We start from the raw sequence: 23,128 nt of genomic DNA, 5'->3' as shown, positions 1-23,128 counted from the left end.
TCTGAACACCTGTAGCCTGAAAATGAGTGGAAGAAGATGTACAGCTGTGAAGACGTGTTTGAAAGTAAACTGTAGCGCTTGAATATTTGAACACCCGTGGTCTGATATACCCTTAATGAGTACACATGCGTTTGTGCCCTGAAAGTGAACTGACTGAGCAGTACAAAGTCAAACACCTGTGACACAGAAAGAAATTCAGGGGAGAGCAGCCAGCCAACGCGTGTGGCCTGAAAAGCAGTGACGTAACCGCTGGGACCAAATCTTATCTGCGGCTTAAAAAGAATCGCGCGTCTCATATCTCACGGCATAAACGATGTTATCTGGTCTGCTTCAGAGATAAGAGGCTTCTGCGCTGAGAATATCTATGCTGTGTTTGTTTGCTTTTCACCCTTTTTTTATCTCTTGAGTCCCCTGAATGAGACTGAGGAGATTACATAATCGGAGTCACCTTGGTACTTAGAAAAAGGTCCTAATCTTTTATATTTGTCTTGGAGATAGCGAGGAATAGAAGAAGCGCCTTGCTAGAGAAAGCTTTATTGATTTAAATACATAAATTTAATTTCTGTTCCACCATTACTTTCAATTGTTTATACATAAACTTGTTTCCCCTTAGAGGAAGAGGCTTCAAGATGGTTGCAACTCACAGTTGTGGTCAAAAGTTACAATCATAACAAATCCTTTTTCATTCACGACTTCTTGCAAATAAAACGCTCCGCCAAGAACACAGTGGCAGACAGTAGGATGCCCGTCAGCCACACCCAGATGATGCCCTGGAGTTGGGTCGTGTTCAGGCTCTGCGATGACCCTAGTATGTCCTTTGGGTTGTAGAGGTAGCATCCAGGCGGGTCGAACTTCTTGACCAACTGGTTGACGATGCCGTACGATCGAAGCCATCTGATTCTGTTCGTGAAAGATTCCTCTTGAGGGGGTGTTGGTCAGGTTTTGGAGGTTTTGGACAGAAAGACAAGGTAACTGAGCCTAGAAAATTTTACCTAAACCAACTTGGCACTAAATCCTACATTCATAACAGTGTCTGCGACTCAAGTAGAGATTCGCCAAGAATTTTGCAGACATATCTTCAGATTCAAGAAAGTTCAAGAAGTCTTCATAAGCCTTGTAAAATTTACAGTTTATGCAGCCATGGACCAGTTGCCATTCTGGAATTTGGAACAAGTAAATTTTGTGTGAATAAGTAATTATATTGAATACTGACATGAAATTGGACAGTGTGATGTCCAGCCCAAGCAAGATGCTTATGAGAGGTCTTCAGGAATCTTAGAAATGCAGATGAAGGAGAAAAAATGTTGGCATTTTCATCTGAGATCTTTAATCGTGTTGTTTGCCTAACTTTAATGCATTCCTAGGGATGCACATAGCGAAGGTATTGGGCAGAACCTCAAAGCTGCTCAGAATTTTGGGTGTCACCATCAGATTTTATGCATAAAAAATGTACTATCCTCACTCACACAAAGTTAATTTGACCATACGAACTTACCGTTTATCCATCTGTTCCTTGAACCAACTGTTTTTGTTAATAATGAATGTATAGTATGTTTGTATGACAGGTTGAGTCGATATGTGGAGTCTGCACGGTGCAAATCCAAGGATCCCTTCCAGTTGATTGTAATATGTAGCAGTGAAGTAATGGAAGCTGTCACTGCCTGTTATAGAAGAGGAAGAAGAAGAATAAGAATTATGATTTATTATATACTAAGGGTGTTTCCACACTGCAGCAAAACATGTCATGAACGTATGTTGGCAACTTATCACATACCTATCTCAGACAGGGTGAATTCAAGTCTGCGACTATAAGTGTTGAACAAACCTTTAGTAAATGCTGGATAATCGTATGAAGCATTGGTTAGAACTACCAATAAGTCGTTGACTTGTATTCAACCTTTTTGTGATGTGTTTGCAATAAGTTGCCGACATGTGTCTATGACATGTTTTGCTGAAGTGTTTATAACATGTTTTACTGCTATTTGGCCACACCCTGAGAGCATCTGCAGGAATAAAAGCCAAAACATCTCAATATTGATCTCTTGTGGAAGTAGGGTTATGTCAGTACATCTCAATACCAGAATGTCTTGGTTCACCATGAACGAAAAAAGCTTAACTTACTGATAGCCACTGCTTTCCCATCAATGACTCTCCGTTGTTTAATAGCAAAATCTGCCCCTGTGTCTGGCACCACATGTTTGCTGATAGCACCCAGAATACCTTTGGTTTGATTCTGTCAATAAGAAACTTGGTTATAGCTACTGATGTCTGGAAAATGCACGGTAAAGTTGCAGTCTCCATGAGCGAGCCCATTCTCAGACAGAATTTTCAGGTAAAGCAAAGAAAACTGTAGGCTGTGGTAATCAAACATAATCTAACCTGGTATTCTTTTACCAGAATAGGGACATTTGCTACCCATAACCACAGTCCAGTGCCCTGAAATAGCTGCCCGTACTTCGACTGTAATTTTATTGACTAATTCAAATTCTCTCTTGATTATTTTATGCAAATTATGTTTTAAAAATATGGAAAGCTATCACCCTAATCAGTCTACAGCTGAATCAAAGTTTGGAGACTGTACCATGAAGAGCTGGTGATTTTCGCTGTTGATGGCGACATATGTTTCGATGTCTGGTCTCTTTGCAAGGTCGTTGAGGGAGTTGATTGGTCGTTCCAGTCTGAAAAAAAATTAGTATAAACTACTTTAGTGCAAAGGGCTGATGTGATATGCCACAACTCTTTGCTGTAGCCTGAGCCACAGTGAAACAAACTGAGGAGATACAGAAAGGTGTAGACCAAACATTCATGATGTGTTGTCCCCATTCTCTGTGACAAATCCCATCACAATCAAACTCTAATCTGGCCCAAGCCACAGTGAAACAACAAACAGAGTTGGTAGAGAAAGGTGTAGACCAAACCCTGCCCCAAGAATCTGTCCCCACATGACAAACCCTATTTTAATCATCTAACTCAAGGACACAGACCCTTCTCGTCATTACCTTGGGATAGAGAGCCAAGCCGTGAGGTTCCCGGAGTAGCTGGAGACCAGCGTGATGGTCACCAGCCAACTCACAGCCACCAGACAGCGAACGCACATGCTGGCGTCTTGCATCTCATAGCCTAGTGAGGAAAGGGTTGAAGTGAGACTTCGTATTCTGAATTATCTTGGATTGAAAAAGAAAACTGTGCAAAGAATTACAGGTTTTCTGTCTTTGAAGTAAAGTAATAATTAACAATAAAATACAAGGTAGACATTACATGTCCCTCGCTTCACTAGCTTGAGGTCTTGGGATTCAATTCCCACTTAGGCAAACCATTTTCGGGGCTTATTCTGCTTTACCCACTGCCTGTAGTTGGTTCCAGCCAGGTAAGAGAAAGTAAAAATGCAGAAACTGTCCCAGAACCTCCTTACCTTGGTAGATGCATGACCGTAAGACCTGATCCAAGATGGAGGCCAAGGAGCGCTCGGATTGGAGCCCCAGGGACGCGGTGACGCTGCTCAGGATCCACAGAGTTAAAACGACGAAGATGACATATAGAGAACTAGTCACCCATGTCTGGAAGAGAATGGCTTCTGTTATTATAATGTCTATGATTACTTTATGAGCCTGTGGAAATAAATAAATGAAATGGAAAGTATTTGACTCATATCTGTGATTAATTTGTGAGACTGTGGAAATAAATAAATGAAACGGAATTATAGATGTCAAAATTTATTAGAACTACTGTGCAGACATAAATTAGTACCAGTTAGTACCAATGAAATCATACTTTCACATTTCCACTACTGCAACTTCTAGTAGGGCTGTGGCTCCATCGAGAATCAATGCTTATGGTGGGTAGGCAACTTCTGCAGTCGCCACAAAGAGCCTCTCTGACTTTCGACACCAGAGTCTTTTTCAGGTCTGGACAATATTCGCTTCCCAAGAATTTATTTTGCATAGATACAAGTCACACACACACACATAAGCAGCAATGCTCGACGGAGCCCTACTCATAGAGTATATAAGGAGAAGCTTCAACATATTCATGTCTTTGTCCATTTCGAGATATCTCAAGAGATTCGACTGTCATTTGGAATGCTTTCAGTAGAGCATCAACAATAGTCTTTAACTATTGGTCAGCTTTTCGTCAAAATCTCCATGAAACTTTTTCTGTAATCTTTAGTTGTCTTGAGAAACAGACATAAAAAGACAGATTAACCGAGCTAAAAACACAAAAACAAAATCTACTGTTGGATGCAATAAAACGCGCCCGGGATCATTTAACAACTTTAAATTACTGTAACATATAAACAAACAAATTAACCTAACTATAAACAAAAACACCTCAGTAAAACGCACCTGGATTGTTTAAACAACTCCAAACTTTGTAACATACAATCAGACAAATTAACCTAACTACAAACAAAAAACACAGCCTTGCCGAAGACAGTAAAACGCGTCGGGATCTTTTAGAAACATTAAACTCCAAACTGTAAACAAAAACACCTCAATAAAACGCTCCCAGATCATTTAAAAAAAAAAACTATTTATTAAACTCACCGTCCAGTTGAAGACGCTGAAGATCAGAAAGGTCTCCGTTACGAGGTGCGGCTCCGAGGACCGAATGCTGGATCGCACTCCTATGAAGAATTCCGTGAAGTCGGCGATCTGATAGCGGTCAGCGGTCATGGAACAGATGCCGAGGGAGATGTCCGCTTCCTGTTGTGTGGTGACAGGGAACCGGGGGGGCGGATTAGTGTATAGTTTAGTGTGTAGGTGATTGGAGGTCGCTTTGCGTCAGGGATGTTTGCGGTTGCGGTCCTCAGGGATTCCGTAGGTGAGGTTTCCGAGTCTTTGAGGAAGTGCGGGAAAGTGTAATATCCAGTTCGCTCAAGGTAGAGTGAAATAGATATTAAACCACACACACGCACACATATATATATATATATATATATTTTATATATATTTAATATACAATTTTTTAAGCATGGCACAATATTGAGGATTGTGTATATATACACCTAAATTTCCTTGTTTCCCTACTGTTTCATTTGTCTTAATTCCAACGCTTCATCATCATCTACACAATCCTTCATAAGTTGTGCCGTTCTAAGGGACCAATGTTAAATTCAAACACTCCCAAAATATGTCTCGAGTTCATTTTATCCGATAAAAAGTACAAACACGGCGCAAAGTTTGATTGGAAGGTGCTACAAGATTCCAGAAAAAAAACTTCAAGAAGAAGAAGAACGGGGCAAAAGACCTTCTTCTTCTTCTTCTTCCCTTCCACAAACGACAGAACCTGTGGTCTTCTTACGTCTCTGGATATGACGACCACCCTGCTGTTCTTGTCCGTGGGAATCCCACAGGTATCGACCTTCCTGTTCGTGATGGTGAGGTTAAGAGAATCGACAATGATGGTGAAAGTCTCTCCCTCATAGCCTATGCAGCGAGTTGTTCCGTCTCTCTTGAAGTAACAGCGGCTGGTCGTCGAATGGACGATGCCTGGAAAGTACGGAGGAAATGAATCTGAAAAGAGACTTTGGTTTCTCGATAAATGGTACTTTGGGCGATTCGAGACCTGTTCGAGACAGGTACAGAATCCTTGAGTGTTTCGAGACCTGTGAAAGACAGGGCATACTGAATCACTGGTGTTTCGAGACCTGTACAAGGCAAAGCATTCTGAATCATCAGTATTTCGAGACCTGTTAAAGACGAGGCACTCTGACTCATCAGTGTCTCGTGACCTGTTAATGATAAAGCCTACTTAATCCTTTTAAAAGGTATAAAAGGGGGTTCTTTGTGATTATCTTATCAGCTTGTGAGGTTCTTTTATGATGTCTCAAAATAAGCAACTGTTTTAGCTCAGCTCGCAGATAAATTGTCTCTGAAAATATGAGAAAAGATTACTAAGGCACCACAGTACTGTGCTACTTCAGAGTCAGCATGTACTGGAAACACCTCTTTTTTGCTTTCCAGTAAATAAGAACATTCGTGAAGGAAGAGATAAAGAACTTTAATTTCTGTGGTCATACCTGGGTAGGTTTCCCTCATGCTAACCACTCTTATCAACCTGCCAAAGAAATTCTCTGTGTAAGGCGGTCTCAGTGGCCTGCTGGCTTGAAGGTGGTGTCTGCCATTTCTGTCTGGACTCCAGTGTCCCGCTTGCCTTGCTGATGAGTCCGTTGCTTGTGGCACTGCTGACCAAAATGACCCAGTCTGACAGAGGGAAAATTCCAGAGTTGGTTGTTGTTTTACCTTCAAAAATAAGGTATAGTTTTCATTGATTTCACATCAGAGAAATGATGATAAATCATTTAATCTAACAGTAGATTGTATTACGAAAATCATCTACTTTCTGTACAGTCTACCAGAAATTGTGGCGTTTTCAAAGGTCTCCTTTCTTGAAAATATGTCAGATTTTGTTGTGGGGGTCATAGAGATCTGCATTCTGGAAAATCTGTCAGAAATTTTTATGGGATTTACAAAGACCTGCTTTCTGAAAAGTCTGTCAGACATTGTTGTAAAGTTTACCAAGAGATTCTTTGCAAGCGATGCAGAAGAAACTGCTTTCAAGAAAGTAACCTCCACTACAGTGAGAAGGCATCTTGTAAAACATCTTTAGGTCATAAATACCATTGAGTTTCCACACCCAGAGGAGCCAAGTCACCCGCTGGTAGATTTCGAAGGCCGAAAGCGTCGGCGATATTGAACCCGATTCCCTTTCCTCGGCTACAACCAGTACCCAGTGGACTCTCTGGTCGAGAAGGTGATAAGAGAAGAGATTATTCGCGAAGTTGGTGTCATTTAGGAGAACTTAAATATGAAAAGACAAAACCTATGGCAAAGTCCTAGACCTAAGTATTTGATAGGGTACCTCTGTGATTTTGGAACATCAATAACTGCTATTTTTCAAGACCACTACATAGATGGAATAGGTTCTTTAACTGTCATAACAAAACTCATTTAACAGCCAGAGTCATGGGATTGTAGCCTTGCATCTTGAAACTGTTGATGATTAAAGAAAAGGAAAATTGGTCTTGGAGTTTTAGATTTTTGTAGGTATTGTATATAAGAGAAGATTGTGTGATTGTAGTTATACACATTGAAGGAAACCAAAGGTTTTGTGAGTTATTTAAATAAAGCTGAAATGGCTGTGTTGTCCTGGCGCTGGAAAGGTTCATACAAAGATACTAAATGAGTCTGAAGGATTGAAAAACCGAGAATATAGTGACAGCAAGATTCTGTGGTGCAGAAATGGAGAAACATCAAACCTAAGAAGAGGAATGTCTTTGAATATTCTGGGAAAGGTTAAGTTTTCATTAGATTACCTTTTTATACTTCAGTAAAATACTGACATTAGACAAGGAGGCTGTTGGTAGCTTAGGGGTACATTTGATAAATGAAAACTGAAGACAAAGGCTCTTGATTTCAATAATATATTATACTTTGAAAAGAGTAGTGAAAACATGTGCACTTAACACACTTCTTGACAGATACAGAAGAGAGCAGGTCTCTACTTTAGTGACAAATAACCAGAAACACGAACAGGAGGCTCCCTTACAGAATCATAAAGTCCAAGACTCTTAGAAGACGTGATGACTTCGGCGGACCACTGGGGACTTCCAAAGAGGACGACGGTCCACTGGCGCCTCAGGAAACAGGGACTCCAATCAGGGTCTTTCATCAAGGACTTTGTCAAGGTGATAGAGGAGTTGAACAGGCACACTGAAAGGCCCTTCGCTTCCCAAGTACGGAGCATCTTCAGGTGAGAAGGCTCTGGGGATAAACAAAGGGACTTGAAAGCTGGCCAAACACGTACGCGACTGGTACGAACCGGTCAGTCTTTGACGCGTATGGGGGCTATTGACGCCAGTCCTGTCGAGATGACTACTTCTGTAAAGGGATGTCGCAGTCAGTCAGGTTTTTACCTCACGATTTCATTAGTGAGGGGGACCTGTCCAGATTTTACTCCAATATGAACAGTTGCTGGAATTTTGGAAGAAAATAAAGATGCAAAAGTAGATTTTGTGAAAACTAAAATTGCCACACTTAGGGGTCATTTCGGAAAGATCTGAAAAAAAAAATTCGGGAATCGAAGGAATTAGACGCAGGAGAAGACGAATTATAAGCGCCCAAGTTGTGGTATTTCGATTTATTGCTCTTTATAGCAGACCAAGAAACTCCTCGGGAATCAACCTCGAACTTGCAAGATCAACAAAAGCAGTATGTCGAACTTCCAACCTAGAGAAGTGCGCAATAGCCAGAGATATTTGATTAAAATAAACAAAAATCTTTGCTCACAATCAGCACCACTTAAGAGGTGCTGATTTTTCGCAGAGATTTGTTTTCATTTTAACCAGGTATCTCTGACCACTGCGTAGTAATCTGGATTGGAAGTTCGACTTACTAATTATATAACAGACAAAATAAATAAAGTAAGGCTTTATGAATATATACAGTATATATATATAGAGTATATATATAATAAATAAATAACTAATCTTCTCATTACTGTATCTTTCTTTGTAAATTTTGGGGACACTAGGGACAAAAGGTCTCTGAAGGCATCATCAGTCATTCTTAAATAATTTCTATAATGTTCTGAGGTTATTTTCCTGTAATTCTTTTAACAAAGTCGTATGATAAAACTTCTCTCTCTTTCTCAGTCATGTCTTCACCCGTCCTTTACCTTTTTCTTGCAAATTTCATGTTCGTATTCGTCTTGCAGGAGTGCCATGATTTAAAAACACTCGCTGTATCAGGACACTACAGAACTGGAGGGAGCACGGCCACTGCATATTACTCTGCCCTCTCAAAATATGTGTAGAGCAAGTAATCTGCGCGTATGGGGTATACCCAAGCGGACTGGAGCGCGTGCTAATCCTAGCAGGACAAACCCGATGCCAGTCGCGTACGCGTGTGGCCAGCATTAGGAAGTCTGGAGAACCAAAGGATATGTCGCATGTCTCATAAGCTTTTTGTTGCCGCATTTAGCGCCAGGCGCCAATGTCGGCAGCATGATTTGAGTTAAGATTTGGTAGAGTTTTGTTCATTTGTTGACAAAGACATTATATTGCTCATTATTTTACTAGGGAGATTTTTGCCAAATCTAATCATTAAACCTGGTGGTCCTGCACTGTAGACATTGTTAATAATAATAATAATAATAATAATAATAATAATAATAATAATAATAATAATAATAAACAATTTCTTACAAAGTGAGTCAGTCAATTAATTCATTCATACATTGACTTATTTGCAAACGTATACATCTATATTTTATTCATATGTTTATCCATATTCTTATTTATATATATAAATTCAAAATCATTTTATTTCGCCATCACGGCGTAGCTGAAATAAATTTAATAAATAACAATATACTGTATATATATATATAAATATATATATAAAATATTTATTGTACTGTATATAATAGTATATTTTTATAAGTTACAAATTATTCATTTGTGTAATGGCAAAACATAAATAAATATATACCATTAGTATGGCCACGAACATTACAAAAACTTTTAAAATAATTTGCTAAAATATCCATCTTTTCAGAACAGGCGCCATACACAGTGCCAATGTTGTTCTGTGTTAAAATTTCCACCCTCCTAGACCTAACTATGTATTCGGGGGACATATCTCAGGTTAAAATAGACCTTTTTTTAAAGTGTTTTAAGTGAATAAAGTGCTGGAATGTCTTATCTCTTCGTTCATATCTGCTATAGTTCACCTGAGGTTCGTACTTGTTAGGCCAGGAGGAATATCGAGGAAACAGGATAGGATGCGCAAAAATAGGATAGCGTGAGTCTAGGATACCGGTTTAAATGTCTTTCTGGAGTAAAATGTAATTAAAGATGTTGCATTCAGTAACATTAAAACCATTGACAGCAACCAGAAGCTAAATGTTTATAGTATTTTGTTATAAAAAACGTAAAATCTTGGTGGCGTGGCTTGGCTGATAACGAATCTCTCTCCTGTCCTGTAACTCATCTCCTAGACTCATGGTATCCTATTCGGCGCTTCCTATCCTATTTTCTCTTAATCCTGATCCTACTATGCCATCCTTCGTTTACAGAGTAACCTCAAGATCATTATACAGAATCAGATATAGATTTCAGGGCTAGTTGATTCTGTGTTAGGCCCAGTCATCGACACTAAGCGTAGAGGGTTGTAGAAAAAATGGCGAGTTTTGAAGACAAGCGTTCTTTTTGACTGTAGCATGATCCTGTTAAGTTGTGTGTGTGTGTGTGTATGTGCAAGTGTGTAATTTATTATACACACATCTTTACGGAAACATATAGATGAGGAAACGAGGCAAAAATGGCAAGATAAGTGAGCAGTTTGCTTACGAAGACTAGGAGACACCGTAAGCATTTTTCCATCTGGTATGACAAATCTTACCATAGACTGATGTTTCTTTAAAAATGTTTTTATGTTTCTGTGAATTGCCTTGTTGTTTATAAGTGTATGTATTTACATATCGCCTAATTTATCCGTTATTTCTTTTTTCTTTGTTGTTCTGTTTACGATTTTTCACTCATTTTATGCTTTGCAAATTTACTCCGGAAGTCTAGACGCATAGGTAAGGATGTTTACGCATTTTAAACCCTATTCTTCTTCTCCCTTTTCTCAATAAACAATAAAAATAACAATTAATAACCCTTACCTTCCTGGCACTGCGAGACAACGGCCACAGACGGCACTCTAAGCCCCTCCAAAAGCTCGTAGGACCGGCTATCCAAATTCAATCCCCAACCGTCCCGCCCGATAGAGACGCTAGCGCAGCCATTGTCCGTTAGAGATTCCGGTTCCGTTTGATTTTTGCTCCCTGGGACGTGAATTCCACGTCCTTTGCTGCCTCCTTTCGGAAGGATTCCCTTCGTAGGATCTGCCACTCGTAGGAGGGGCGTTATCTCTTCCAGGGATTCGGTTTCCTGCGCGGATATGACTGGAAAAACATTAGGTATAAGAGAAAGTTCTCTACCGCCATTTGCAATTTTCGATTACGCATGAATTGGTTCATTTATTTACACACGCACAGAATATATATATATATATATATATATATATATATATATATATATATATATATATATATATATATATATATATAATATATATATATTTATAGAAAGAAGAGAAGGCCCTATTATGGTAATTTTGATTACAAGGAATACGATTTCTGCCATTCCGTTGACTGAATCAGCGCTGTTTTGTCAGTGCACTGAAATTAGGAATTGTTTATATTATATGTATATATACAGATAAATATTATCTATTACTTCCAAACTTTGGAATTTCTTTCATGCCTCCATTTTCCATACCTATAACCCACCGTCCTCCAAGAAATAGTCCTACAGCTTCCTTTAGGATTGAACCTCACTCTGTCTCCTTCTTCCATCCTAATCTAGATTCCTTCAGGACTGGGATAAGTAAGGACGTGAGATTGCCACCCCCACAGGCCTCTGTTGTGAATTTTGAGGCTGTAAAGAATAACCTATAACTATTTATCAGTTTAAAATCATCTTGAATCATTCCTTTATTTTTAATATTTTATATTAATTGGTCGACGTTTAGTACACGCCCCTAGGATACAGAATTGTGTACTTACGTACCAAAAAGGAACGAACAGTTCACTACCTTTTTCTTGCCCAGACCAGTCGCAGCAGGTTGGATTGTAACCCTGACAAGCTTGTACCTGGATAGATTGTGGCCTGGGACAGTTTATTTCCCAGGTACTAGGTAATATAACCCCTGATTTTACTCTATTGTATAGTTATAAAAGTAATCCCTTCTGAGTCGAGCAAATACAGTATTAATCCACTGAGTACGTCCCTGAATCAACTCTGTACCCCCAGGGTTCCACTCGAGCTAGCCAAGTACTCAGTCAGTCTGCCACAGGGTATAGAACTGTTAAATGATTTAATCCCTGGTGGGTAGCTAACCCCAGGCTAAGATCCCCTGGATATAAGTAAGTTTTGTCTTTAGATTAGAGTGATATATCAAGTTATAATCCTGGTATTAGGTTAGGTCAGGTCACTTTATGTTAGAAGATAATTTTCACTCAAAATTAACCAATAATCAGGCCTTAGCTACTTGGTATCTCACCCAGACAACTGCCCTCTGCAGAGAACCTTCTTCTTTGAAGTCTCCTGATCGTATGAGCTAGGACTTGCAAGTATCATGGAATGGGAATGTTACAAGCCCCGCCCATGAACGATGCCAGCCAATGGGGATGCATGATGAGGTCTTTGAATTGATGTCAGCCAATTGGGAAGCACGGTTAGTTCTCTGGAAGTGTGAGAGCCAATAGGGAAGCACGATTAGGTTTTTGAAAGGGTGGTGACAGCCAATAGAAGAGTGGTAGTTGAGCGCTCCTGATTGGTGGTTTGAGAGGGCCTCGCTCCTGATTGGCTGTTTGAACACCAAAACCAGGCAGGCCAATCAATCATGTCCTTATAACTTGTTTAAGTTTTCTTGGTGGACTAAGTCTTCATATGTCAATATGTCTGTCAGTCTTACGGAAAGTTAGACAGATTGAACGGAAGAGTTTGTGGCTCTCTCTCTCTCTCTCTCTCTCTCTCTCTCTCTCTCTCTCTCTCTCTCTCTCTCTCTCATCCATGACCACTTACAATAACTGAAAAAAGTATGGATTATAGTAAACATAAATTATTAGTAAATAATGATAATAAACAAAGGCATTATTTAACCCAAATGATATTTGCTGACATAAGCAAAATTTTTCAGATAAAGTAAACAAAAATAACACTTATTGAGATCCCATATATAGATGATATAATGAGGAAAGGGAGATAGGAGATGGTTTGGACATGTCCTTCTCCCAACTCTTGGGAGAATAGGACTTTTAATAGTGTCAACTGGGTTCCTAGATACCCAAGAATTCAATTCAGTATACTGAAGGGAGAGTGGCTGGTTTGATGTAAAAATTGGTCTGAAACTAAGGTGCAAAGTTGTGTGCTAAGAAGGATCACAAATAGAATCAGGAAAAATAGAGGAATGAGAGTAAGTATCCTGAAGGATTATAGGATATGAGAAGATAGGATTCACAGGATAAGTAGGATATGGAAGGAACAGGATTTGTGCAAAAGATTTGGAGGAAAGTTGGAAGGTTTATAGAAGCCAGGGTTGAAATGTATGTGGGGATTTATGGGCCAGCTCTCTCTCTCTCTCTCTCTCTCTCTCTCTCTCTCTCTCTCTCTCTCTCTCTCTGCCACTGAGACATTTACTTGATATGTATGAAACTCGTACAACTGTTTTAGGTCTTATAATGTGTGTAGAGAGAGAGAGAGAGAGAGAGAGAGAGAGAGACTGCATTTAGGTAATACTGTAATATATATTGTATAATCGCAGAAATTTTTATTCAACATCTTTTGTGTATGTGTGTGTTTTCAATCTCCTTAAGTATTTGTTTACGTACCAGACAGACATATACGAATGTAGTGTGTGTGTGTGTGTGAGAGAGAGAGAGAGAGAGAGAGAGAGAGAGAAGTAACGCCCACTCGCCAAGAACGCCATCAATGTCAACGCCTCAATCTCCCACAAGTTTTCACAAGAAGAAGAAGCTTTTGTTGACATCCCCAGGTCGAAGATCTTACCTACCTTGTTGGCTCTTTCCTTTTAAAAGATTTCTTCTTTCGTCTTTTCCTTTATCGAGAAAAGTTCCGGGCGGTGATTGACGCGGTAAAAGGTCAGCCAAATAGCAAATGAATACTTTAGGGCGTTCTTTGTCAATCAGGTTCGTAAGTGCCGTGAATTATCGGATTTTCAGTGGTCATTACTGTGGTTTACCAACTCCACGAGGAAGTGCAATTCGCTGGTGTTTAAATTCGTAAAGTCCTCGTTTACCTTCCGCTACTCTGTAGAACAAATTCCTGTTGATTTTGTACGTGCTACATCCTAGAATAAACGCCAGTCAATTCTGTAGATTTTTTTCTGTAGAATAATTCTTTATTCAGTGTACATGACTTGATTTTTGGTCCAGAAAGTTCGGACAACTAATCAAAAAACTCTGATTTCTTCTGTGGTCGTCAAATCTTTTCGTGGTTTTCCAGACCTTATTTTAAGTTCTGATCCGGGAGACATTTGAAAAGTTCATCTTTCTTGTTGAAGTATTCATCTGGAACAATTCCGGCCTCGCTTTATCAAGATCTAGAAAGAACTTGGGGAGCTGAGTAGTATCCGCAAATTAAGTGGTACTTTCTAAGGGTAAAACTGACAAGAAAAATAGAAGGAACTGTTGGAGTTCTTTCTGAAATTGAAAACACAACAAAACATAGTTTTTAATATAGTTGAACTCCGTATTTTATTGGGTTTTATAGCCTGTTATCAAAGCAATCTAGTTGAATTTTGGGGGTACTTCTCCAAGTGCCTTTGTTTCGCGTTTCCAAAACTTACGCCCTTTCAGAAGTAGGTCTTTCGCTTCTTTAGAAATTAAGACCATATCTTGTCCTCCATTCGGCCCCTATTTTCATATTTTATTCAGGCCTGGGCTGCATCTAATCTGTTCTTAAAGATAGCCTCGTGATTGCCAGGTCTTTCGGCGCCGAAATTATTAGAAGGTTTCATCTCCAAGATCTTTGAGATTGTTGCAAACTTTATATCATTTTCTAGCATCAGGTTTAATACCCCTCAGTTTGCTAGGGGTTTTATCATGGCTACAACTAGAATGTGGGATAGTTTGACCAGTGCAGTTGTTGAAACTTCTGACCTCCAGATGTTTAAGGGAGGAGCAAATTCATTCCTGCTGCTGATGTCACCTGAAATCAGGTGCCTCGGTTTTATTTTCCATTCCCTCTTATTTATTTATTTATCACCTTTTCTTGTAACTTCTCTCTCTCTCCTTCTTTACAGGCTGATTCCTCTTTGCAGCTCCCTTGGGTTTGAAGTCTGTTTGTTGTGTCCAGAAGGGTTTTCAGCTGAAGATTTAAAGAAAGAATGAATCTCAGTCTGCAAAGTGTCCCAGAATTAATTCTGTAGCCAATCAAGGCCATTTCCCTGTATTAACATTGCAACCATGTGAAACTGAACTGAGGAAACCTGTCTATCAGATACAGCAAGAATCTTTAAAGACATGTACCCATATATTGTTCGTGTGTAATGGATGGTGCACTGGTAGCAAACTCCTCACTTTAGACCCACCGTCTTCCAAGCTAAGCCAAAACCTCTCACCACTGGTCCCTAAATGAGTTTACAGAGTGAAAGTACCTTGGCCCAAGCTTTGGGACAGAGTGTAACATCCCTGTGGTCAAAAATTGCTTTGTCGACCCTCCTGTCATACCTTACAGCATGGCGTGCCCTGTTCAGTAACTGTGTCTAACCTGTCCCAACCAAGCCCAGGTATTGAGCTATCCACAGGGATATTATACAAACATCTGAGTTCAGTTTATTGTAATTTTGAAACAGTCTGATGTCACTCGAAAGCAGGGGAATCCTCGTCGTTCCTGTGGCTCCCGTAGAAGTGGAACGAAGGCCCAACGCTCACGGCCTGACACCCAGACATGTTGATGACTTGTCGTCCGCTGTCATTCGAAGACGCAGTGCCGTCCAGCATTATGGCCTCGATCGATTGCAGGGTCTGGTAAGAAGAGTCAGAGTGCCTAATTTGATTATAAGCCGCCATGATGGACTGAGGCTGTCAAATTGTACCAACAGATGTTAATGAAGCTTCAAGGTTGAAGGTTCAACGAAACCAAGTGTCTCTACATATCAAGAACTAATAATATCATCATATATACATATAACCAGAAAAGTATTAATATACATATGCATCACCACTATGCCCTACAAGCAGATATTGAGAGGTATATGTGTTGGTGTGACTGAAGAATATGGCTGTATGTGAAAGTGTCAGTTTTCAAAAAGTCATTTACTGGACTCTGACGTACCGGTTCCTACGCCTGTTACCGGAACTGAAACTCTGTGAGGTACCACACTGAGCGTTAATGAGAATTTTCAGTCAAGTCTAGATACTATCTCTACCACTAGGAAACTCTCCTGGTCTTTCCTGGTATGTCTGCAACTGTACCAGGACTCAGTACTAGCATTTTCTCTTCTGAAGGTTACAAATAGGTTTAAGAGGGTCTGCAACTATACTGGTCCTATTAAGAAAGACCAGTTCTCTTATCCACAGGTACAGGCAGTAACAGTTGGTGGGTCTAGATTAAGTTGGCCAAATGCTGGCATAAGATTTGACAGTGGTGGCCCATTTGAAGTAAGAAGCCTGGTACAGATCTCTGTACTGGACCCACCTGAGACACTTATGGGCTGCTTGTGTTAGTAGGAATCCCTGCTGGCACAAGGTCAACTTAATTTAACAACAACAAGCAGAATTGAATTACAATGTCTGATTTGTGTTAATCTAGTCAGGAAATGCAATGCATTGTAATTGAAAGGCTCTGCAGATTGTTATGAATAGCAGCTAATGACTACTGTCCCCAGTACTAAGAGCATTGCACTAGTTTTTATTAACCTTGCTTGAAATACTGTCCTGTATCCTCCATCAGGAGAATTTGGTCTTACTAGATTTAGCACTATCCTTATTGTAAATTTCAAATTGAACATAATCTACGTACCATCTAAAATCTTTGTTTTCAAGTGTACTCTTCATAACTCCTGCCTCTGTAGCTAGGGAACACCACTAAATATAAGTCTCTATGGGAAAAATGAGTCTAGTTTAACTTAGACCAACATAACTAGACCTACAAGTGTGACAGGAGTTGAAATTTCTCTTCAATAGGTTGATTTCAGTTGTGGCATACAGTCACTGGGGTTAATACAGTCAAAACTAGCAAATTGGTAAATCATAACTTTGGATAGTCTGGTCTTTAGTGACTGTTTCAATGGTCCTACTAGTTTCTTCTTCATGAGATCAGTGTTTATGACTTTCTTGTGCTTTCAACATCCCTAATGTAGCTGTGTAATCTGAAGCAGTTTTAGCAAAGTAGTGTAAATCTTTATAGTTTAGAAGCAGTTGGATGATAAGGCTATTAAGGTCTAACATCATCCTAAAAGAGACAGATCTCTCTAGAGCTAAAGCCAGTTTAGCAGAAATTGTATGTCACCATGTCATGTTCAGTAGGCTTAAGCTCACCGCTACTGTACCATGCAAGCCATAATATCTGATTCTTCAAGTCTAAGTCATTTACCAAAGGAAATTCACCTCCGTAACTTGTTCGTTGGGGTTGTAGTCATCTCCGTACTCTCTCCTGAGCCCCAAGATCACGCCCTGGATCTCCTGAATGCGCTGCTGCCGCAGTTCTCTCAGCCTGTTGGAGAATGTCAAGCTAGCTCTGTCCCTTCTGGCGCGGACTTGCATCTGCTCCTCTAGGCTGATGGCTCCTGATACCTGTAAAGAGTCACCACTCTGAGGGTTTTACCACTGTAAAGGGATTTCCACATCCCTGAGAAAGAGTCTTAGCTGGGATTCTTAAGCCAGTGTCATGTATGCGAGGATCCCAGCAAGGAAAAAGACCAGTGACAATGGTGGCTCCATCTGAATGCTCACAAGGTACAGAACAGAAAATGTACCTGTATGAAAACGATGACCAGTGTCATCCAGAGACAATTTATGAGTCTGAACATTCTCTTCAGTCTTTTGAGTTCTAGTGAGGAAATGATGGACATTTTTTGTCTCAAGTAACAGTTACCTAATGTAAAAGGGAAATGCTGAGACTTATTCACAAATTTTTAAAACATCAAAATACTGTACCTTCTAGACTCGTCATTATAAGATAAGTTAGTACTGTGTTGTCACTGGCTCCTATGAAAGCTACTCAAGAATTGATGGATTCTAACTATATCCAAAAATTAAAAAGGACCTGTAGGTTTTATTAGCCAAATTGCCTATTGCAGAGCAAGCTTGCGTTTTATTTAATTTATGCATATATTAGGTAATGCTCTAAATGAATTAAAAGGAATGGAGATAGTGGGTTGTGAAAGATAAATACACAAATACCAAACTTACAATTGTAAGAAAGCTTTAGTTCCTATTTTGTCTGAGAGTAAATTTACCAATGTAAACTCTTGTGACAGTCCTTGCTAATTTAGCATATTACCAAGTTTTCTATCAGAAATAGAAACCACAAAACTTTCTCTCAGTCGTAAATGCACTTTCGAAAGGGAAAAAACACAACTCACTAGTTCCACCACGCGAGAATCGTTCCCAATTGACAGCCCCTCTATGTTGGCCAGGAAGAGTGGCGTGTACTTAGGCCCACGAGGGTACAGGGGAATTATCTTCTGGCGCCAGTTAGGTCTCTGGAGCTCTTGCATCAGAGCTGACTGAAATAGAAAAGGAATTTTAAGTAAGTTTAGGGGGAAAAGTCCATTAGGGTTAGGTCTAGTTGGAAGGTGTCCCTACAGAGACAGTTTGGGTCTGGTTACATCACTGTACAGGCCCAAAGCTCAGTCACTGTTGCTTTTTGCTAAATTGGTCAAGTTAATTTATGTTACTTTAGGTTATATCAAGTTAGTGTAAGAATGAATTTGATGCTACGGTGCTGCAAATCCATTCTTGCAGAACCAATTTGCAGAGCAGAAAGGTTCTGTAATGACACTGGATGTATTTTATCATTTCCTCTGTCTCCTTTGGGAATATATTCAGTTTTACAGAAAAATTACTGTAAAATTTCCAGCAGTCTTTATCATGCTACAATTTACAAAGAAACCTCTATAATTAGACTGTATTTTGAAGCTTATTCAAGCACTCTACTTACATGGAAGACATACTTTGGAACGGATTGGTTCTCCAGATGTCTAGTTGCCAGGACAAAGACTTTGGAGCTCCTCTGAATCATTGTAGTGGCTGCCTGGAGAGTGTTTTCCCCAAGGGCAACGTCCCCATTACAAGTACCTGCAGAAGAAAATTGTTTCCTTAAGGTGGTATATTTTAAGACTTTTTGCCAAGCTTTGCCCTAAGAAGGGGTCAGTAATTGTGGCAAAACTGAAGTTTTTCTTAAAGCACTGTTTTTGTAATGGACAACTTTAGAATACCTTACACAAAACATAGAATACTTTACTGAAAACTTCAGAGCACAATTCTAAAAATCTTAGAATACTTTGTCAGAAGTTAAGTAATATTTTGTTTATTGTTTAACTGCTGTGCCTGAACTGTGTGGTTGCATGCCTGACTAACTTAGATTTCAGATAATCTGAGCACTCCAACAACACTTACAAGAATTCTCAACAAGAAATATAGAGCATTTAATCCAGAACTGAAAAGTCTATTGTAACAGTGTAGGATGCCATACCTTAAACTTAGCATAACTTTAATACAATTCATAACACTGTACCAAAAATTCCCAGCGTGGTCTCCAGTAATCTTATAAAGCCTTTGGCAGCCTGTTGATCTGTCTCGTGCTTGGAGTGGATGACGCAAAAGTCCCAGTCTTTGTGTTTGAACATTCTCTTCTCGTCTTCCTCACTACTGATGACCTGTTAAGACCAATGGGTCATTAGAGAGAAAAGCAGTTATTAATTCTGTTGCTTGCGACCTTTAAAAATCAAGGTTCTGCTAAGAAAATTAGAGCTATAGGTTGCCAGGAACCTTAAGAAACACTAGGCTGGTGGCTGAAGTGATTCTGTTGCTTGTCACCTGCCTAAACCGATAGCTTAGTAAATACTATAAATAATTTTATTACTGACGCTTCCAAACCTTGTAAGATAAAGCTCTAGCATTGCCAAACCTTCCAACAACACTTAGGAGTCTGGCGTGAGTTTCACCATGGGCACAAAACCAGCTGACTGAGCAAGTTGCTGAAACGTTAGACCAATGTTGGTACTTACCAGGAGGCAAAATAATGTGATGGGTATTCTGTGCCCTTTAATAATGAAGATTAGTTATATATTCTCAGCTCAAGACCTGTAGGAAAGGAACTCACCTGCATGTAGAGGGTTAAGAAGAAACTCCTCCATCTGTGGTGATTTGGAGGAGGGGGTAACTCGACGGGGCATTCCTGTGTGGCTGTTCTGAACTGGTCATTCTCACTCATGCTGTGAAACTCCATCTTGAGGAGGCTGTTAAGAGAACAAATTGCTGTTAAGTTGCTGTTAATCGTCAGGACAGAACTTCACAAAAACATCAGGCTTTGGAGTTCTAACCCTATTTGCATTTTGTGTTATCCTTATACCATTTTTTCAGGAGTTAGGCCTAACACTCTTTCACATCAGGTCTGGGCAAGATGAAGGTATCGAATTGCTTATTCCATCATAAAAATTGGCTCCATTTCTCACACAGCTCAAAGGTTGCTCTATTAACAGTTCTAGGAAATATATATATAACATTTTAATTATTATAACGGCATAAAGAATGAATATTGAAGTCTGCAAATACAGTATTATAGTGTATGTAATTGTGGTCTCATTGGAATGTTTATTATCTTCATTTCACCAGTTTCTGCAATTTTTCTTCACTATCTGCAATAAATATTGCATCTTCTACAACAAAAACCACCCCATTCACTGCCTATTTTATTATTTCACAGCAAGTTTTCCAAGCTTCACATCCCCAGTTCATGGATGGGGTAGAAACTGACAGACTGCCTTTTAAAATAAGGAAGGCTATAGAACACATGGAAAACAGAAGATAGGAGAGAATTCTGTAAGCTGGTGTGTAGAAGGAATTACAGATTTGTTAGCCCTACCATTGAAAATGAGCAAGAACTAGTGGCTTGGCGGACCTTACACTCTATCCTGAGATGGCAATGTACTGTTCTTTGAAGACAGTTATGTCACCCTGTTGAAAATTTAATTAAATAAATAGATATATAAATAAATAGATATATAAATAAATAAAGCATTTATTAAGGTATATGCCCATATATTACAATACCTATGAAGCTGGGAGTTTAAATAATACATAATGTATTAATTTCCAAACTTTTCAATGTCTTTATTTTTTCTTTTCAAGAGTTTTGCCCGTGGCCCACTTCCTAAATTGAGGCTGGAGGTCGTATCTCGACCTTCTCTGAGGTGAAGGGGACAGTTTTAGTCGTTATTCTTCTGTTTCTCGTCTTATTTTGCTTCTATCTGAGTCTATTCTAACGTTCATGAGTCCAGCTTAAGTCTGGATACGTGTCTGTGTGTGTAATTACACTTAAACAAAGAAATAAAGTGGCCATGTCGTGTATGTATTGCATAATCATTAGCTTCCCACAGAAAGACAGCTTCAGCCAAAGGCAGTCCATATTTTCCTACAGTATTTAAGAAGAGACTCTTTGCTTCAATGCCCATTAGACTCAATAACTCTCTTACAAACCTTCTCAGAACTTCCTCAGCTTCTCCATCAGCTCTCTCTCACTTTTTCTCACCTTCTCTTGACAGTACAGCTGAGAGAAAAATGGTGTGAGAAGGTCTCACTTCACCAGCTCACCTTGCACTGATCAGAATGTGCAACAGTATGTGTGTAGTCCTGCCAAGGTCAGCCAGCTGCTAGTGGAGGGGTTCCAGATATCCTCCATTTTTTGTCTCCATTTGTTTATTTTTCAGGGGAGACTGGTTCGTTTGGTGGAAAGTAGGTTTTCATGCGGTTTTAAAAGGTGTACTTCGCTTACGCTCATTGAATTTGATGGTCACTTGCAGTATAGGCCTATAAAATAGGTTATTTTAGATTATTTCGTTTAGGAATTATGCGTATAGGCAGTCTTTGGAATTAAAGATTATTCAGTGCAGGTTTGAAGAGCAGGAGATGAACAATTTGCTAGCCAAGAATTGTATATTACTGGCCATAGGCCTATGTGTAAAATGTTTGTTTGTTTATATATAGATAAACGCACTTGATCCCGAACGTATAAAGCAAGATGGCATTCAAACTCTAGGCCTACGAGAGAGAGAGAGAGAGAGAGAGAGAGAGAGAGAGAGAGAGAGAGAGAGAGAGAGAGAGAGAGAGAATACTGTAATGATGATTTTACTCCGGGAGAATAACTCGTACGCTCAAATGACCAAGAAGTTATATTGAAGAGTCTCCTTATCGGTCTAGGATTTTGCTCAGATTAAGTAACAAAAACATATTTATCAACAGCTTAGTGTGGCTGACTCCATTACCCTTTGGGAACGTTCATGTAGATTTTAATTATATATTGACGCTTAACTATTTGAGAAGCTGTTTGTAACTTATATACACACAGATGAACTCGGTTTTGAAAAGTGTTGGGACATAACGAATGTTTCTTTTGCACCGTAGTGTTCGTTCGTATGTTCAGGCATTAATTCATCATTCTCGGAACGAGCCAAGTAATAGATTTTAAATTCAGTTATTTATAACTCGTATATTTTTATATAACCAAGTAGATTGGTCAGCTAAACATATATTCACATTAACACAACATTACGTAACCGCTTGAAAGTGCTTAGTGTACCACCTCATAAAGTGTTGTTGTTTAAGTTTATTCCCGTGCACATTGATATTTTGCAAATGAAGTGTGATATATGTAAGTTTAAAATTATTTCTGTAACCCTTTGAAACGTATGAATTGCAAAACGGCATTTTTTGTGTGATTCACATCTAATTCTGATGGCGTGTTTTGATTGTGTTTACAAATTGTGTGGATGAAGATTCTGCAACATTAATCATATTTTTTGCTATTACATGCGATCCTATATGAATTACTAATTCAAATTTACATTCTTTATAATAACAAAGATCAAGACGTAAAAGTTTTAATAGGAATGATATGTTTATATTTTTATTACTGGTTTAGAGAAAAAAAAAGTTTGGTGACACGATTCCAGTCATATTTCAATACAATTTGAAAATGTATTTTTTTCTTCTTCAAACTTGCTTAATGTCACTTAAAGGTTACACTTACGCATTCGTGAATATAGATTCTCATTACTCCAGCTATTACAGAGATTTGTAATCATTTATACCAATTTTTTCATTATTATTTGCTTTGATATACGAATATGCCGATAACTTTCAATAGACTAAACTTCAAGACATTTTTTATCATGACACCAATTTCAACCACGAGGACAGAAGCACCAGTAATAACAAACGGAAATGCAAGTACTTTCTTTTTACAAATTTAATGGAAAACACATATAAGTTAACTAAAATAAAATAAAAAAATGCAATATAAATGATTGAGAGTAAAAAGCGTCGTGGACCA

At 39.0% G+C, this 23,128-nt stretch overlaps 2 protein-coding genes across 5 annotated transcripts; both read right to left on the bottom strand.

Annotated features, from left to right (window-relative positions):
- Positions 1 to 518: 518 nt before the first annotated feature.
- Positions 519 to 3,116, bottom strand: LOC136855966 (glutamate receptor ionotropic, delta-2-like). The gene is made up of 5 exons (XM_067133521.1): positions 3,000 to 3,116; positions 2,582 to 2,678; positions 2,122 to 2,233; positions 1,496 to 1,661; positions 519 to 900 (listed from the first exon to the last, which is right to left on the bottom strand). Exons 1-5 carry the CDS (start codon positions 3,110 to 3,112, stop codon positions 687 to 689), a joined length of 702 nt encoding a protein of 233 aa, XP_066989622.1. The 5' UTR covers positions 3,113 to 3,116; the 3' UTR covers positions 519 to 686.
- A 12,277-nt stretch (positions 3,117 to 15,393) lies between these two features.
- LOC136856124 (uncharacterized) lies at positions 15,394 to 21,419 on the bottom strand. Of its 4 annotated transcripts, none has more exons than XM_067133775.1 (7): positions 21,329 to 21,419; positions 19,901 to 20,036; positions 19,313 to 19,454; positions 18,737 to 18,873; positions 18,159 to 18,302; positions 17,182 to 17,367; positions 15,394 to 15,597 (listed from the first exon to the last, which is right to left on the bottom strand). In XM_067133775.1, the coding sequence occupies exons 2-7, from the start codon at positions 20,024 to 20,026 to the stop codon at positions 15,433 to 15,435; spliced, it is 900 nt and encodes a 299-aa protein (XP_066989876.1). In that variant the 5' UTR covers positions 20,027 to 20,036; positions 21,329 to 21,419; the 3' UTR covers positions 15,394 to 15,432. The 4 variants fall into 4 exon arrangements, with proteins under 4 accessions (XP_066989876.1, XP_066989877.1, XP_066989878.1 ...); XM_067133776.1 differs by having other exon boundaries at positions 17,168 to 17,367; positions 21,277 to 21,412; XM_067133777.1 differs by having other exon boundaries at positions 15,394 to 15,619; positions 21,277 to 21,412.
- Between the last annotated feature and the right edge of the window lie 1,709 nt (positions 21,420 to 23,128).

Source organism: Macrobrachium rosenbergii, chromosome 34 (assembly GCF_040412425.1).
Source record: "Macrobrachium rosenbergii isolate ZJJX-2024 chromosome 34, ASM4041242v1, whole genome shotgun sequence".
In the NCBI taxonomy this organism is placed as follows: Eukaryota; Metazoa; Arthropoda; class Malacostraca; order Decapoda; family Palaemonidae; genus Macrobrachium; species Macrobrachium rosenbergii.
This window is presented reverse-complemented; position numbering and strand designations above follow the sequence as displayed.

Bases quoted from the DNA above. Each gene is read 5' to 3' on its own strand.
- LOC136855966 (XM_067133521.1), bottom strand. From the start codon at position 3,112: ATGCAAGACGCCAGCATGTGCGTTCGCTGTCTGGTGGCTGTGAGTTGG. The intron at 2,679-2,999 runs GTAATGACGAGA...ATTTTTTTTCAG, and splicing joins GCTTGGCTCTCTATCCCAAG to ACTGGAACGACCAATCAACT. The intron at 2,234-2,581 runs GTACAGTCTCCA...TCTTATTGACAG, and splicing joins AAAATCACCAGCTCTTCATG to AATCAAACCAAAGGTATTCT.
- LOC136856124 (XM_067133775.1), bottom strand. From the start codon at position 20,026: ATGGAGTTTCACAGCATGAGTGAGAATGACCAGTTCAGAACAGCCACA. The intron at 18,874-19,312 runs GTACAGTGTTAT...TTTCTTCTGCAG, and splicing joins GACCACGCTGGGAATTTTTG to GTACTTGTAATGGGGACGTT. The intron at 18,303-18,736 runs GTAAGTAGAGTG...TTTCTATTTCAG, and splicing joins TTCCAAAGTATGTCTTCCAT to TCAGCTCTGATGCAAGAGCT.